The sequence below is a fragment of the Geotrypetes seraphini genome, chromosome 2 (genome assembly GCF_902459505.1).
Source record: "Geotrypetes seraphini chromosome 2, aGeoSer1.1, whole genome shotgun sequence".
Lineage (NCBI taxonomy): Eukaryota > Metazoa > Chordata > Amphibia > Gymnophiona > Dermophiidae > Geotrypetes > Geotrypetes seraphini.
This window is the reverse complement of record NC_047085.1, coordinates 379,798,686-379,817,377: the sequence shown is the minus strand read 5'-3', so window position 1 is coordinate 379,817,377 and position 18,692 is coordinate 379,798,686. Positions and strand designations below refer to the sequence as shown.

At 43.3% G+C, this 18,692-nt stretch overlaps 1 protein-coding gene across 2 annotated transcripts in view; it reads left to right on the top strand.

The window, feature by feature from the left end:
• The window catches only part of CTNNAL1 (catenin alpha like 1), a 520,895-nt gene that overhangs the window by 498,369 nt on the left and 3,834 nt on the right, over nt 1-18,692 (top strand). For both annotated transcript variants that reach the window (XM_033930656.1, XM_033930655.1), the window contains 3 exons: nt 9,935-9,983; nt 13,177-13,233; nt 13,377-13,496. In XM_033930656.1, the coding sequence (XP_033786547.1) occupies nt 9,935-9,983; nt 13,177-13,233; nt 13,377-13,496 (226 nt within the window). The remainder of the gene's footprint in view (nt 1-9,934; nt 9,984-13,176; nt 13,234-13,376; nt 13,497-18,692) is intronic.

The following is an 18,692-nucleotide window of genomic DNA, read 5'->3' as shown; positions in this document are numbered from 1 at the left end:
CAGGAAGTCATGTTTCTTTGCAATACAGTGTCTCGCTAGTGGGGCCCCCATATTTAGATTTTTAATATTGCTCTTATGTTCGGTCAAACGAACATTAAATTTCCTTGATGTTTGACCTATATAAATTAGATCACAGGGGCATTTTAAAGCATATACGACCCCTTGAGTCTTGCAATTCGAAGTGTGGTTCAGAATGTAATTTCTATTATCTTTGGGGTTCTGAAATATTTTTGTGCATTCCATAAGAACACACATTTGACAATTCCCACACGTTTGATGACCCTGTGTTTCATTCACTGTATTAGTCGAAGTCTCTATGAAGCATGAGGGGCATAATATTTCTTTCAGGTTTCGGTTCCGGCAATATGCTATCCTGAGTGAACAACCTTTGAATGTTCCTGCTATTTTCAATATCTCCCAGTGTTTTCTAATAGAAAATTGAATTTTTAATAAAATGTTTAAAAAATGAAAAATTAGAATAAGTTAATAGAAGCCTTTTATAAACAAAACGGGTTGAATTTAATGGTTTAAAATAAATAAAAGATACTGGAGTATGGCTAATGATTGGAGAAAAAGGAGCTAATACAACTACGCTGAATATCCCAGTCATTGAATACGACTACGCGTAGGCTCCATTACTGAGGCCATCTCCTGTATATAGATTAGATTTTGCACTCGTTTATAAGTGGGAATTGTCTGATTTATAGTATGTTTAGATCAAACCATGTCCCGCCCAAATCCTGCCCTCACCACTCCTCCTAAAATGCCCCTTTTAGCTCTGGTCATACAGCAGCACTGAAAAGGCCTAAGTCATTTTTAGATACATCTAAAACCCGGTTTGATTATCAGCATATGGACGACTTGTCTTAATGATCGTCCAAGTGCCAATTTTTTGACGTATTTCTGTTTCGATTATGAGCCCCTTAGGGTTTTGTTTGGGTATATTAGGACTTTTAGTTTGTGGTCCTCTATTTGCATAGAGTTCATCTGTGTTCTGCATGTGTGACCAAGGCCAGGTGTTCTGGCAGGAATGAATGTCAAGAAGCATTATTGGTGTCATGGCCCAAAGTAGGAACATATTTGTTGGTTCTCCTTCACCCCTTTTGAACCAAATCTGCCCTCATTTAAAAATTAGAGAAGACCACTGGTCTAGGAGCATGCACATATCTCGCATCCAAAGAGCACAGTGCATCTCATCTGACAGATGCACACACTCTCCTAGATAAATATTTATTTTATAAAATGCTAACTAATAATCCTGTCACTACAAAAATACATTCATATGCCCCTTTTTGCATAAGTTTCCATGGTGACAATTAGTTTACATGAGATGGCAGGGTCTATCAGTATGTCAGGACAAGAAGTCTCTTTGAATAATCAACTTATTAAAGAAGATTGGTGACTGTGGAGCTAGCCTTCAGCAAATTGACACAGGTAAGGGGGAAAATAAGAGAGAAGAGCATCCAGGCAAGGACCATTGAGAAAGAAAGACCCACCACTATCATATTATGATGTTTTCAGGAGGTAGAGACCATTCCTCCCCTCCTTTCACTGTCTGTGGGTTCCCATAATTGAAATCTGACATAAAGTACTGGTATATATGTCATTATAATAAAAAGTAACTTAAGGTTGGGTTCAGACCCTATATAGCTTCACTTTGTTTTGCTGATGGATAAACATTATGGGGCTCATAATCGAAAGAGAAAAACATCCAAAAACCGGCCTAAGTCGGCACTTGGACGAATATTTCTCAAAAACGTCTAAGCGCCGATAATAAAACCGGGTTTTGGACGTATTTAAAAACGACCTAGGCCTTCATAGTGCCGCTCAACGTCCAAAGCTAAACGGGGCATTTCGGGAGGCATGTCTAGGGCGGGAGTTGGGCGGGACGTGGGCAGGCTTAAACTTAGTCGTACAGCATGTATAACCGAAAGTTTAACAACAGAGCCTAGACGGAACTTGGACGTTGTGACTTAAACCATGTAAAACATGGTATAAGTCACAAAAACCCACCTAAACTCACCAGATAAGCATTGCAAACACATAACACAGACCCCCCCCCCCACACTACCCAAGTGATCACCAACCCCCCCACCCCCATAAAAATTTTATTCACAACTTTAAATTTCAGCCTCCAGACCATCATCACCTGGCCGCCTGGCATAGGAAAGCCTAGTCGTCCAGCCCAGAGGCAGCTTAAGTCGTCTTGGGGGTGGGTTAGGAACCCATAGAGAGGAGGACCCATGCCCATAAGCCCCTGTAATCACTGCATTGATACTGAAACATGTGCACTGCCCTATACACCCCCAAAACCATTTTTTACTGGCATATAAGTGGCTCTTGCAGCCATACGGGCTATTGGGGTGGTAGATAAGTGGGTCTAGGGGATTCTGGAGGTGGTTTGGGGGCTCACCGTGACCTATAAGGGAGCTGTAGTGAGGAGAAGCCATGGCACTCTTTTTGTGAAGTTCACAGCGGTGACCTGTAAGGTACCCCACTATTTAGGTGGCATGTCTGGGTGTGCAGTCCACTTTGCAGACCCCTCCCACGTCCAACAGGGCTTGTTCTAGGCATTTTGGACTTGGACAGAATGTTGGACGGAAATGTGGTATAAAGATAGATGATTTAGTGGCTTGGACGATCAGATTGGCAGGACGTATAATTAGACAATTTTCGAAAGTAAAAAAAAGTTGGACGTATCTTTCGAAAATGTGTCTTAGGCTCTTTTTAAATTTGGACGACTTGCGATATGGACATAAACGGACTTAGATGCCCCTTTCGATTATGCCCCTTGTGACACACTTATCCCTTGCTCTAACCAGCAAAGGGATTAGGTGTGTTGAGTTCTGGCCTGTCGGCATGGCCTCCTCAGGTTGGAGGAAGGCTTTTCAGGTTATAACAGACCTAGGCGCCTGCCTAGTCTGCCAGGCCACACTGAGAGTAGCTTGTAAAGAGAAGACCACACAGGTAAGTCTTGTTACAAAAGAATGTTCTTGTACTTTATTGAACCCGGGGGTCTGAGTACCATCAGCCACCCGCATGTCATGGCAAAAAATATAAAATACAAAATAGCTTGCAGTTATCAGAATGGCTTGCTACAAATGCCACATACAGTTCAATACCCTGGACTTTTCAGTCTGACTACAGTCCTCTTCACCAGGGGAAAAGATAAATGAAAAATATCAGGAAAATAAACTTTCAAACTTTGCAAACACCTTGTGAACACAGCCAGAGTAATTACAGTTCCCAAACTAGCAATGAATTGCTCAAACATTTCAGCTTACCTAGCTGAGACACAGATAGGTTTTGCAGAGCAGGCTTCACAGCTGGTTACTATCAGCTGGGCTTCCTGGCATGGCATTAGATAAGCTGTGAACTTTACTTAGATTTTTCCCAGAGCTTTCACACCCCTATAGATAAAGTTCCTTGAACAAACAGGCAGTGTAACAGAGAGATTTTCCTGCTCTCCCCCCTAATCACTGTCAGCTGGGCTTGGGTTACAGGAGCCAGCACAAGCACAGCCTTGCTTCCTTCCCCTTAGCAACTAACCTCCATGTCAGTGGGGAAATAGCCAGCTTCCAGCAGTGGTTCCGAGACGTCCATAGCCTCTGTCTGCTCAGCAGCCTCTGGGGTGGAGCTGAGGTAGTCCTCGGTCATCTCCACGTCCTCACTGCTGCGGGCTGGAGGAGAGAGACTTTTCCCCTCATCTGCATCCAAGCACTGCTGCTTCTCCTGCCGCTGCCTGAGCTCGTTAGCCCCAGCTCCATCCCTGCTCTCCCTACTGAGATCCCATACTCTGTTTTTATGTGAGTTAAAGCCCCACCCCTCTCTCCTAGGAACAGCTATGTTAGGCAGGAAATCCCTAGGGAAATAATTCAGGTTTCTCCTAGGTTGGTAATGAGCATACCTTCCAGCACTGGGACTCCACTTCTCAATAAGAGTCCTATCAGGCTTTCTAGAGTACCTGTACTGAGATGGCGCTCTCTGCTGGATATTCCTATGCTCCTGCTTCTCCTGCTCTACCTCACTGTCTGAGGGGTAGTCAGCCAAATCCAAACCTTTACTTTTAACCTGGTCAGCCCTTCTGACCAGAGACTGTGTTCTGCTTTTATCCCTTACAGGGACAAAGCTGGCCACCGGTTTGTCACACCCTCCACACATTCAATCAACAAAAGTAGAGATGAAAGAGATGCTTCAACTGGGACTTTATTGCATTAAAACAAACATTAGACTCAACACAGCCTGTGTTTCGGCACCTTAGTACCTTCCTCAGGAGTCAACAAATAAAAATTAAAAACATCTATCTTGAACATCAATTAATTGTTGAGTCTGATGTTTGTTTTAGTGCTGTGGGGATCTAGGGTCTCAGGCTACACCTTAGTCTATGTAGCAGCCCAAAGAAACAAGCCTTTAGAAACATAGAAACATGACGGTAGATAAAGGCCAAATGGCCCATCTAGTCTGCCCATCCACAGTAACCATTATCTCGTTCTCTCTCAGAGAGATCCCACGTGCCTATCCCTGGCCCTCTTGGAGTCATTGTACATGCTTTTCTGAGGCAGTAATCTTCTCCATATTCCAGCTGCTGTTTTACTCACAGCACCATTATAACTCAGTACAGACCATTGTGGTCTATGGGAGACTTCAGGGTTTCTTCTTAATGCCTTTTTGGAGGATTGTGGAGTTGGGATTCTGAATTTTATTTCAATCTCCCACCCGGACCATTTTTTGGAACCAAAATGCTGCAGCGGCGGTCATCTTAGATTTCTCAATCTGATTTTAAAAACCTCATTCTGCCTCCCAAATACCTTGATTTTAATTAAAATCAAGAGATGGACTTCTCAGGCTGTTTTACCCCTGATTCATGCCAGTTTATCGCTGGATGGCTGTTTGAGGAGTGTCCTTATTCCACATGCTTCGGGGCACATGAAGGGGGCAGGAGCAATGAGCTTAGCCCCTGTCTGGTCCCTCTAGGGTAGGGGAGTTGCAGGTGACTCATTTGTTGGGACAAAAATGCCTTCCCTTGGTTAGCGATATGGTGAAGTGCAGATGCACAGATGCCTCTGGTCCTCCAAGGAGACAAGAAGAGTCCCTGCAGATGTCCATAGGGCATACTGCTCAGGGCCTTACCCCTGATTTTGTTGGTCTGATGTTTAAAGCCGATTTGACTTATCGGGGTCACTCTACACTATCTGAGGTCCCACCAGCTGTTGGGCAGGGGAGGGGTGCCACCTCCAGAAGTTCCCCTGCAGGAATCTGAGGTCCAGTTGGAGAGATAGTGGGAGGACTGGGGCTTGCAATTAGTGCCTTTACTCCCTTAAAAAGAATCATCAGTTTTGGAGCATTCAGGGTCTCAGGCTGGGGATCACAGGCAGGAGTCTGTGGCAGCCATGGATCAAGGAGAGGGCATGATGGTGTGCCACCTTTTTAAACCAGCAGCTTTGCTGGAGGTCATCACAGAATATTTGCGGGTTTTGAAGCTGGTCCCCCTGGAAACCTCTGCTGCTCAGTGTTCTGTCATAAGCACTTTTAAGACTCATATCACCTTTTTTCCTTTGCATCCTAACATTACAATGAAGCTAATGGAGTACTAGGAAGTCCCTGAGGGTCCCTTGCAGATTGTCAGGACTATGACAAAGTTGTATCTGCTGGCTCCAGATTTTCAACAGCTGTTTGGCCCACCTAAGGTGGATTCGCTAGTAGCACAAGTTACCAAGCGAACTTCTCTGCCTAGTGAAGCTGGAGTGATTTAAAGAATGCACAAGACCACAAAATGGATTTGATCTACAAAAGACTGAGGCTGCGGCTTTAGGGCTGAAAGCGGTGGCAGCTGCATGCACCTGCTACACTATATTGCATCAGGCTCCAGCAGAGCAGGATGACGCTTACTCACAATTACTAACTTTAGGGGTGGATTATATGGGTGGATGCTATATATGACGTGTATAGGGTTATGAGCAAGGTCTCTGTGTATTCCATTTCTGCCCTTAGAATGCTCTGCATTAGGCAATGGGCGGGAGATTCTGCTTCCAAGGCTACAATGAGCAGGCTACCTTTCAAAGGCCAAATGATCTTTCGAAAGGGGCTGGATGACCTTATGACCAGTGTGGCAGATCATCTCCTTAAGTCTTTGCCAGACAGTAGACCACGTGTCTCTAGCAGGAGAGGTTGAGCTAATTTTCTTGGTTCTCAATGGTTTCATCAACCCTCAACAGGGTTCTCTGTTCAAAGATCGTATTATGGCTCTCAACAGAGGCTCCAGTCAAGCTCAGCCCTCAGGTTCCTGGCCCACAGCATCCCCCAAATAGTCCCATTGATGCCAGGCCAGTCACCAACCTGCCATAGATAGGAGAATGATTGACTGCTTACTGGGAGGCCTGGGCGAGGATTTGCTTGGACCATTCGATACTGAACATCCTTTGAGAGGGCTATAGGTTCAAATTCTTTCATCCTCTGCTGCACCTATTTATGCTAGAGAAAGTGGTTAAAGTCCAAGAGACTGTAGAATGGCTCATGAATATTCAAGCTGTACAATCCGTACTGACTAAGGAATCAGACCTGGGCAGGTACTCTATAAACTTTATCATAACCAAGAAAGACTCTGATGACTGGAGGCCAATCCTGGATCTTGCATCAGTCAATACAGAATTCAAAGTGCTCCCTTTATAGATGGAGACAGTGCGCTTGGTCATAGTCTTGGTGGCGCCAGGGGAATTACTAGCCTTGCTGGATTTGACAGAGGCTTGCTTGTATATTTCTGACTCACATGAAATCTCTGAGGTTCCATGTGTTGGAAAAACATTGCCAGTTCTCTAGCAATGGCACTTTGCACCTTCACCAAGGTGATGGTCATTGCAGCAGTGCAAGGCAGGGATCCAAGTGCATCCATACTTGGACGACTGACTGATCTGAGTTCTGTCCAGGGCCAATGGCAAGAAAACAGTGGTGCAAGTTGTCCAGTTCCTGTAGGACCTGGGATGGATTTTTGAAAGAGCCACCTGTAACCAATGCAGTTCTTAGAATACTTGGGGATCCACTTCAACCCAGCGGAAGGCCATGTCTTTTTTCCAGTGCCATGCAAATTGAAGCTAAGATTCCAGATTGTGGAGATCCTGGCAAAGCTTGCTGCTATAGCTTGGCACTACCTATGGGTGCAGGGATTAATGATAGCGACCATAGAGGTTGTTCCGTGGGCATAAGCTCATCTATACCTTCTACAGAATGTGCTATTTTCCTGCTGGTCTCCACAGACAGACAGGTTCTTTCTAGATGCAGCTGGTCTGGGCAGCGGACAAAGTTTGTCTTGGTGGCTCTGGCTGGAGTCATTGTCCAAAGGCTTGCCTCTCTGAATATCCTCTTGGGTGATCCTCACAACAGATGCCAGTCTTTACGGCTGGGGAGGTCATTACAAGGGGCATCCAGTTCAGGGCCGATAGTTTCCCTCTCAGAGGAAGTGGTCCATTTGTCTAGTGCTACAGACTCTGGAGAACATCCTGGAAGGCAAAGCAGTCAGGGTGTTATCAGACGATGGCACAGCTGTGGCAACATCAACATGCACGGAGGCACCAAGAGTGCCCCACTGAGAAAAGAGACCCAGTTGTCATTTCACTGGTCAAAGATCACCTGCAGCACATGTAGCAGGAGTGGACAATGTACAGGCTGACTATCTCTGCCAGCAGACCCTGGACCTGGGGGAGCAGGGTTCATTCTCCCAGAAGGTCTTTAACAGCAGTGTGAGTCACTGGGGGCAACTGTTCAATCTGATGGCATCATCAGCAAATAAAAAAGTCTTTTGGTTCTTCAGCCAAAGATTTGAGGTCGGAAACATAGAAACATGATGGCAGATAAAAGCCAAATAGTCCATCTGTTGTATCCACTATCTCCTCCTCTCCCTAAGAGATCCCACATGGTTCTCCTGTGCTTTCTTGAATTCAGACGCAGTCCTTGTCTCTACAACCTCTACCAGGAAACTATTTCATGAATCTACCACCCTTTCTGTAAAAAAGTATTTCCTTAAGATTACTCCTGTGCCTGTCACCTCTTAACTTCTTCCTGTGCCCTCTCATTCTGGAGCTGCCTTTCAAATGAAAGAGTCTTGCCTCATGCACATTTATGCCATGTAGGTATTTAAATGTCTCTCCAAAATAATATATAGTAAAAATTTAAATTCAAAAAATATATAAAACCAGTGGTGGAATCACCAAGGAGAGACACATTAATCAAAAAGCGTGGAGAAAAAGCCTCAAATAGAACGATTTGGCAACAATCAATAATGATTTTAAGCTGCACTCAAACTTGTCAATGGCATTAAAAACTCCAGTCTTTAATGAAAATCTCTCACCGGGCATAAGCCACCACTGTGCACAGGGTATTGAAAAAAGAAGAGAGAAAAACTTCTACTTAGCTGAGGTAGGAAGAATGAGAGGGCACTCTCTAAAGCTGAAAAGGGATAGATTCCATACAAACGTAAGGAAGTTCTTCTTCACCCAGAGAGTGGTAGATACCTGGAATGCTCTTCCGGAGTCTGTTATAGGGGAAAACACCCTCCAGGGATTCAAGACAAAGTTGGACAAGTTCCTGCTAAATTGGAACATACGCAGGTGAGGATGGACTCATTTAAGAGCACTAGTCTTTGACCTGAGGGCCGTCATGTGAGTGGACTGCCGGGCAGGATGGACCACCGGTCTGACCCAGCAGCGGCAATTCTTAGGTTCTTATATAGATCTTCATCACCACCAGTTGTTCTGAGTGAAAAACTTCAGCCAGGAATCCTGCTGCTGTTGTTAGGTGTTATAGCTCATGTCCAGCTGTCAGCATATGCCACTGAATTCCCATGAGCATCGGAGCCGTTGCTGTCGGTGTGAAAACCTGTGCTACGCGTTAGTATTGGAGGGGGCTAATCTTCCTTTATGATTTCTCACAGCTTGCACAGGCTAGACCAGAGGTCTCAAAGTCCCTCCTTGAGGGCCGCAATCCAGTCGGGTTTTCAGGATTTCCCCAATGAATATGCATTGAAAGCAGTGCATGCACATAGATCTCATGCATATTCATTGGGGAAATCCTGAAAACCCGACTGGATTGCGGCCCTCAATGAGGGACTTTGAGATCCCTTGGCTAGACGTTCTCCATATATTTCTCAGTGAACCCACTTATGTCTTTTTGTTCATTCTGCTTGTTTGTGTTAAGTGTTTTTTTAGAAGGAAGTCTCCATCTAATGCTCGGTGGTATTTTGTTGGTGGTTTTTTTTTTTTGTTTTAAAGGTAAAATTAAAAGGTCTTTGCAATTAACTAAACATTGGTTCATTCACTAAATCGTCATTTGTTTTGTAAACTGTCCTGGTTCCTCTGAGAGTCAGTAGGGCACCGATTGTGGATGTAGGATAGAGTTACTTTCCTAAAGAATTTAAGTTTGAGTGCCGCTATAAACTGCTTACACTGCAAGGGTCATCTGATCATACGAAGGTCATGCAGCCTGACACATACATCTTCAGTGTGCCACATGCAAACAGTTTTGACATGCCTGACTGAAGTAAAGCCTTATTTGCTTATCACAATTTCAGGCTTTAAACTAAAACATTTTCTCCAGTGATGCTTTTGTTTTGGTGCTTTGAAAAGAATCCTAATGTTATTGAACTGATGTTTTCAAAGAACTCATGAACATTTTTCCTTAAAAAAAAAAAAGCATTTGTTTCTAAGTTTCAAACTTTATATCAAGTACCTGTACTGAAACTGCTTATACAGTATTAGTATGTAATGACAACATGTTGCCAGAGCCCTGAGTGTATGTGATTTTTCCTTTCATTGGGTATTGCTAGATTGTAGCAGAGAAAAAAAGAGGGCTGAGCCAGTAAGTGAGGCAAGATCCACATTCTTAAAATATTCTGTACAAATGATCTCCATTTGCCCTTCCTGTCTTCTGTTTATATCACATTCAGAGGAGAAGGTTTGCTCAAGACGACCCAAGACTTATTTCATCAAGCTGAGGTAATGCAAATTTGTACTTTTTTTAATTGGGGGTGGGGGGGGGAGTGGGGGAGGGAGGGGAGGAGTTTAGTATATGAAAACTGCATGAAAAAAAGGGGAAAACAAGGAAAATTGTTCACCACAGGTAGGGCACATCTTTGGGTCCTGAAGAGAGAGTGTGGAGGAGCGATTGGCAGCCTGCAGGGTATAGAGGAGCAGAGGTCTGTGGTGAGAAAGAGCAGGTCAGTGTTTAAGAATGGCAGGGTAAAGGTCTAGATCTTGGGTGGGAGAGGGAGTAGTCTAATGGTTAGTGCAGTGAGCTGGGGAACTGGGCAAATTACTTAACCCGCCATTGCCCAGGTCCAAAAACTTAGATTGAGAAACTTAGACTGAGAAAGTACCTGCATATAATAAAAATGTAACTCACTTTGAGCGTACTATAGCAAGGTGAGAAATCCATTTACCCTTGCCGAGGAATGGTGAAGGGTTGCCAGCCCTAGGGTGAGAGAGGAATGGGTATAAGATGCTGAGACGAGGGGATGTTGAAGGGGTGGGTAGAGGAGGCATCCTGATCTAAGGGGGTGAAAAGTAGAGTGGAAATGTGAACCATTGAAGGTCTGTAGGAGTTGCAGGATTAGTAAGGCCAGCTGCTAGGAAAGGGGATGTGGAGCAACAGTGAATATCAGTGCTGGGGGTGGGAGGTAGGGGCCTAATTGCTCTTCTGATATTGTAAATAAGGCTGTGAAGGAGCGGGCAATGAGCTACAGGAGGAAGATAGGAGGAACTGAATCGGGGGTTTTAAAACCATACCCTCCCCCCATTCATTGGTACTTAGCTGGCCCGGAACGTCTCCCAGTTGGCTAAGTATCAATTAGCTGTCCATCCGTTGATATTCAGCAGGAGGTAGCTGGCTCGCCAGATTGGCTGATGACTGACTATGTTGCACGACATAGTCAGTCACCACCAGTATTCAGCGGCTAGCTGGTTAAGGCTACTGGCTACATAGACCTGCCTAAAGAACAGGTCTACCTTTCACTGCTTTGACTAAGCTTGCCAGCCGCTGAATACTTGCTTTGCTGGTTAAGTCCGAGGCAGTGAACTTTACCCCTGAAATTCAGTGACAGTGGCCAGATACACCCCTGGCATTAAATATCAGGGATCACCAAGACTGCACCAGCTCCAGAACTGATCACATGCGTCTACACACTGCTTCCTGTACAGACCATTCCCCAGGGGCCTGATATTGAGACTGCAGGAGTCAGCCTGGCTAACTCCAGCAGTGATTGAGGAAGAGTTCAGAGGAGTGAAGGCACAAACAGTGCTGTTTAGGGGAAAGATGGTTAAAGTGCATTGGTAGGAAGGTAGATAAGATAAAGTGAACCGGTAGTCTCTAACAAATGGAATGTTGTAAAAGAGTAAGCCTTAAAAATCTAGCCTACTCAAAAGATAGGGGTCAAGATAGAAAAAGACCTGCTCTCAATGGGCAACTGGGACCGAGGGTACTTCACACCGTTGTTGAGAATAGATTTAAATTTAAGTTTTTTTTAACTTAGGGCTTTCAATCAGTTCATGGGAACTTCTCATAAGTCAATAAAGAGTTCACCAGGGTATATTCACACATATCAAAGGCAAAATAATGTTCAATCAATCTCTATGATCCTCATAAAAGAGGGAACTTATCTTAGTGAAGACCGCAAACATCCATCTGGTTCAAAAGTCCATTGAAGGGAGTGCCTCAGCTGATTGCCCTACAGAGCCCCGTTTCGTGTCCTTCCTCAGGGGCACTTCACCCAGATATAAGTTTGAATGCTGCTCCTCATAAGAGCCGCACCACAACTTGTAATAACATTGCATTTACTGATCTTAAATTCCTGCTAGGCACCTATACGGACACCTTATACTGCTCTCTCCCTTTTACTGGTACCTCTCCAAAACTATCCTTCACGCAGTCAGACGTACATATACCCACATAAGCGGAACTGCATAAAACTTGCCATATTTGCAGTGTTTTATTTAGACTGCTTTTAGCCAATCTAAACAAAACATTATTCTGCACAGTGGATTTCAGCTAATGCTTTACCATGACCGGAAGTCCCAATCTAATGAATTTGGTAGTTTTAAAACGAGCTGATTAGCAGATCCGTGCAATGCCCAGAACAACAGGTGCACAGAAAACCCCTGCCAAACTATTGACATCTCTGAGCTGTCACTTAGATCCTGTACTTTATAATGCTTTCCTGTCAGTGCTTGAGTGCTGATTGATTCAGGCTCATAGGAAAGCATGCCCCCCAAACCCAAAAAATCCTCAGTGGATTCCCCCAACCCCACCAAGCTAAACAAAATCACAGGTGGTCAAGCAGACTCCACCCCCCTCCAACTAAATTGCCTGGTGGTCCAGTGGGATCCTGACCTGGACCCAACCTCCTACTTATTCCACCCCCCCAAGATCCCTCCATATGCCTTCCAATGCAAGTAGGAGGAATGCCTACTCCTTCCTGCCTCTGGGCCCACTCTCTTCAAAATGGTGGCACCCTGCCTGGTGCATTCGAGGATGCACTGAGAGGGTCTTTTGGACCACCAGGGATTTTTATAACTTGGGGGATGGGAGGGGTCTGCTGGACTACCAGAGGTTTTCTTTTTTTTCCAAATCTTTATTCATTTTTTCATCTTACATCAAGTACACCATATTATATCAATTGAATCATATACATTACTTGAAATTTTCCATATATCATCATAAAATACATAAAAATATCTCCCTCCCCCACCCACCCTTTTCACAATATTATAATCAAAAATAACCAGAGGTTTTCTTTTGGTGGGGAGGTGTTGCTGGACATGTGCACAAGAATTGTACATTCCTAACACACAACTTTTGTTGGCATGCCCCAGGACCTTTCCAACCTCTTTACTGACCAATGCTGAACACGAACAGCGTGGTCACAAAAACAAGACTATTTTTCCAGCGCTATATCGGAACAGCACCGGAGTTCTATACGTCTCCTCTATATTCCTTCAGCTGGGCTCCACATGCTTTCCCCATTTGTTTTATTTTTAAAACTTTTTATTCAGGCCAAGGGATCAAGAGATAATGAGCCATCCAAAAGCCCGAGACAACACTTTGTTTTAATCAACTGCTGTGCTTATTGGTCATTAGTGGACTTGTAAGCATATTTTAAAAAATATATACTAATATTGCCTCTTTTCTTGTCAGGTTTTTGCTACAGCAGGGTTGAAGCTTTCTGCTGTACTCCATGCATTTTCTAATCAGGTACTATATGCTTTTCAAACTAAGGAACTGTTCATATTGTTGCGTGTTCTCCTGCCTATAAGTATTGCATGTTTCCTAGTGAATAATCAATAGCTGGCAACTACTCATTATTTAGAGCTGTTCTCATTTCCTGTGTATTTCAGCTTGAAGATGATGACAAACCATTACTCTTAGTGGAAATAGACAAACTGATCTCTATGACTCAGCAGCTCCAGATAACAGCAAAAGCTCCTGTCCAGGGTAAAATTGCCATTTTTACAAAGGTAACATATTATTTGCATTTTTAATTTTATATGAATTTTCAAAGGGCTTTAGTTCTTTTCATAAGCATACCCAATGTTTCGTTTTGCAGTGGGCTGTTAACAAATGCCACCAACGCTGAAAATCAAACAATAAAAAGTTTCATGCCTTGTTTTAATAGCAGTATAGAAGAGCCCCAAGTTTAAGAGCACTCTGTGAAATCTTAAAAAGACCAACTACAAAGTCAGACATTTTGCAATGCCTTGTCATAAGTGTTTGACTACTCTACAAAGCCCCATTTAACTAGCGTGACAAAACTTCTTTTTAATAATATAGTATTGCATCTCATTTTAAGTTACAAGTGTTTTGCAAATTACTTTTTCCTTTCACGGTGGTTATTTCTCCCTTTGGATCGGCTGTCTTGCTATCTGTGCTCTGTTGGTTAAGATGAAATGTTAAGACAACATTCTGCCATTCCCTTTGAACAAAAATAGGGCAATTCTATAAGATGGGCAGCTCAAGTAGGAGACTTGATAGTGTACACTGAATGCCAGTTCCATAATATTGTAGAATGCTAGTGTAAGTTGGCATTGACAGGCCTACATTTAGGCATACCCATGAATGCCAGGTCTTTGGCTGTTGTAAGTTGGTGTGTCTGTGTGCCATGTGGCCTTTAAGTGCCGAATAAGACATCATTTGCACACAAACAAGATGTGTGTATCTGCATGCACACAGTTAAAGAAATAAAATTTGTCTCTCTGCGGTAAGGGATGCTACCAGTAGTGTGCCTCAAGGGCCTGTTCTATTTAACATTTTTATAAGTGATATTGCTGAAGGGCTGTCGGATAAAATTTGCCTCTTTGCGGATGATACCAAAAGCTGCACTAGAATAGACACCGTGGATGGTGTGAACAACATGAAGACAGACCTAGCGAAGCTTGAAGAATGGTCTGAATTTTGGCAGCTAAAATTTAATGCTAAGAAATGCAAGGTTGGGCTGAAAAACCCAAGGGAAAAGTACAGCTTAGGGGGTGCACAACAGAACAGCAGGACTTGGGTGCGATTGTATGTGATGATCTTAAGGTGGCCATTAAAAAGCTGACGGTGAAAGCTAGGATGCTAGGATATAGGGAGAGGTATAGACAATAGGAAAAAGGAAGTATTGATGCCCCTGTGTAAGACTCTGGTGAGACCTCATTTAGAATATTGTATGCAATTCTGGAAACTGCACCTTCAAAGACATAAAAAGGATGGAGTCAGTCCAGAAAAAGGCTGCTAAAATGGTGCGTGGTCTTCGTCATAAGGCTTATGGGGACAGACTTAAAGATCTCAATCTGTATACATTGGAGGAAAGACAGGAGAGGGGAGATATGATAGATGTTTAAATACCGATGTAGCACGAACGCTCACGAGTCGAGTCTCTTTCATTTGAAAGGAAGCTCTGAATTGAGAGGGCATAGGTTAAAGTCAAGAGGCGATAGGCTCAGAGGCCCAGGAGGAAATAGTGTACAGAAAGGGTGGTAGATGCATGGGAACGGTCTCCCGGAAGAGGTGGTGGAGACAGAGACTGAATTCACGAAAGCACGGGACAGGCACGTGGGATCTCTTAGAGAGAGGAAGAGATAATGGTTACTACGAATGGGAAGACTGGATGGGCCATTTGGCCTTTATCTGCCATCATGTTTCTTTGTTAGTCTGAGACCCTTTTATAGTAAACCATCCTTAATCTAGTTCTTGAACAAAGTTTTTCTTTCTAGTAGTGGTCCTGTAGGGGAGGAAGAACCCTGCTGTTTTGGACTATAATTTGTTTTTCATTGGCTTCTTAGGGGAAGGGGAAGGGGGAGGGGGGTAGGTAGGGGTATGCTGTTACTTCTACATTTTGATTGTCTAATATTTATATAGAGTTTTAAAGTGTTACAAATAGAGATATAAGTTCTTATTTTGCTTAAAACAATCTTCAGACTTCAATACAAAGCCATACCAAATAAGATGATATCCAAACACAAACCAGATACAAATTCAAAAAAATCCTCTTAAGAATCATTTAACACAAATTTAGTATTTATTTTAAGAACTTATACACCGCCTAAAAACCTAGGCGATTCACAAAACATCATACAAAATAAAAACAAACATTTAAAAACAAGAAAACCAAACAACATATCACTTGAATGCCCTCAAGATCCTATAACGTAAGTGGTTTACATTCAGGTAACTCAAGTATTTCTCCCTATCTGTCCTGGTGGGCTCACAATCTGACTAATGTGCATGGGCCAATGGAGTGTTAAGTGACTTGCCCAGGGTCCTGAGGAGCAGTGCTGGGCTTGAACCTGCAAACTCAGGGTGCTGAGGCTGCAGCCCTAACCTCTAGACCACTCCTTCACAAAGCAAACAATCTTGTCTGTAAATACCCTGTGGACTTATGCCTGACAGCTCATATTGGAGCACGTTACCAAAATGTTCGCACAAATTAATTGGTTAACAAGCTCTTAATCTTCAGTAATTGGGTGACAACAACCAATTATTGATGTTAATTTTTGTGTGCATCTGGCTGCGCACTGTTCTAAGGCAGAGCACCTAACTGCCATACCACATATCCCAAAAGGGGGTGTGGCCATGAGAGAAGCATGGATATGTTGGGGCATTCCCAAAAAGCTATATGCTTAAGTCTGGCACCCAGAGTTAGTTGTGATAATCAGCGCTGCCCACACTTTGTATAGAATAACATTTAGCACTATTTATAGAATTCCCTCCACAATGTGTGCCCTTGTCCCACAGCTAACATAATTACACATAACTGCTTGGAAACTTATTTGAACCCAATTGGTTTACTAGGAGTACATTATACAGCACAGCATTATTATTATTATTTTAATCTTACAAAATCTGATATTTTCATCTAGAAATCACTGCATCTTTCTAACCATAATTGAACACAAACAAATTTGTAAGTTAAGAGAAAATAAATCACTGCACCTTTCTAACTGTAATGTACATAAACATGTTCGTAAGTTAATAAGAGAAATTAGCTTGGGAGTGATGAACAGAATTAAACACACACACTCAAATGAAATATATGCTTTTGCAGAACCTCTGTATAATTATAAAGGCCAGGGCTTTTTTTTTCCAGCTACTAGGCACAATATGGTGTTGGACCACCACTTGCCTTCCAAAAATGTCCTATCTATATCCCTTTAGATTTCTCAATCTCCCAGTTTGTTTCTCCCCACCTCTCTTCCTCCCACCACGGTCCACTAGCTAGACCTCAGATTACAAACTCTAGGTTACACAAAAGTGCTCCGATTGAACAATTCTCCACTGGATGGAAGTTACAGTAGGTAGTTTTCTGTCTCTAGGATTTCAATGAAAAAAAAAAAAAAAAAAAATAGAAGACAGAGAGTAAAATTAAAGCTAGTGGGCTTTGAACCAGTGTCCTCTGATTATATTTACCCTGGTTTTCTCCAGCTTGCTTCAACCATTAGGCTATCCCTCCACATGGAAGACTATGTGGATATTTTATAATTAGGATGTTTCTCTGCTGCGACATCCCTATCCTTTGTTTTGCCCCGTTCATAGTTTGAACTTTTCAGTTTACTACTATTACTATTTCTATAGTGCTACCAGACGTACGCAACACTGTAGAGTCACTAAGAACACAGTCACTGCTTGAACAAACAGACTGTCATGTATACAGTTAAGGGAAACGGTTAATCTGCTGGCTAGGTTGGAGGGCAGTGGGGAGTAGGGTAATGGATTGAAGGCTATATAAAAAAGGTGGGTTTTCAGTCTGCTTTTAAACAAGGAAAGGGGAAGGGCTTAGTGGACAAACTTGGGTAATTTATTCCAGGCATAGGGGGCAGCTAAATGAAAGGAACGAAGTCTGGAATTGGCAGTGGCGGAGAAGGGTATCGCTAAGAGCAGCTTATCTGAGGAACGAAGTTCTCTGGGAGGTGTATGAAGAAAGATATTGAGGGGCAGCAGAGTGAACATACTTGCACTACTACTACTATTAATTATTTCTATAGCGCTATTGTAGGTCAGCAATAAGAGCTTGAACTGTATGTGAAGGCGAATAGGGAGCCAGTGATTTAAGGAGAGGGGTGACGAGTGCAACGAGGTTGGTAGAAGATGAATCGTGTAGCAGAGTTTTGCACAGATTGCAGGGGGCAGAGGCAGCACTGCAGGAGACCAGTTAGAAGTAGATTGCAGTAATCTTAAGTTTGAGGTTACGAGAGTGTGGACAAAGTTTCCGGGTAGTGTGCTCAGAGAGGAAGGGGTGAATTTTGGTGGTGATGTAGGGATAGAAGCAACAGGCCTTAGCAGTTTGTTGGATGTGCATAGAAAATGAGAGGTCAGAATCAAAGATGACTCCAAGGTTGCGAGCAGAGGAGACTGGAACGATGACAGTATTATTTACCGAGATGGAGAACAAGCAGAGGGTTTAGTAGGAAAGAGGAGTAACTCAGTCTTGGACATGTTTAGTTTCAGATGACAGCAGGACATCCAGGCAGCATGTCAGCCAAAAAAGGCTGACACTTTTTCTTGGACTTTAAGGTGAAATTTCAGGTGTAGAGAGGTAGATTTGGGAGTCATCAATATATAGGTGATATTGGATGCCATGGGAGAAGATCAGGACACCGAGGGAAGAGATGTAGAGAAAGAAGAGAAGAGGAACTAAGACAGAACCCTGGGGTACGCCAACAACTAGCAGGATAGGAGCAAAAGAGGACCCACCAACACATATACTAAAGGTGCGATAGGAAAGGTAGGAGGCAAACCAAGAGGGGACAGATTTGTGGAATCCAAACGAGGACAACGTATCAAGGAGTAAGCTGTGATTAACAGTATTAAAGGCAGCAAACGGGTCAAAAAGGATGATGATCAAGTAAAGGCCCTTAGATGTGGCCATGAACAAATCACGGCAGACTTTAGTAAGGGCAGTCTCTGTGGAGTGTTGGGGGCAAAAGCCAGATTGTAGAGGATCATGAATCTGTCGAGTTGAAATGAAGTCCAGGCAGCAATGGAGAATACGCCCGAGTAGCTTGTATAGGAACGGAAGAAGGGAGACAAGATCAAGTTTATTAAAATTTGATGAAACGCTAATCATAAATTCTAAGCATTTAACAATTTAAAAATGTAAATGGAGAACAATTAACATTCTTGTTAGTGACAAGACTCAACCAAGTGACAAGAGGGATCTGCATACCAAGTTTCGTTCA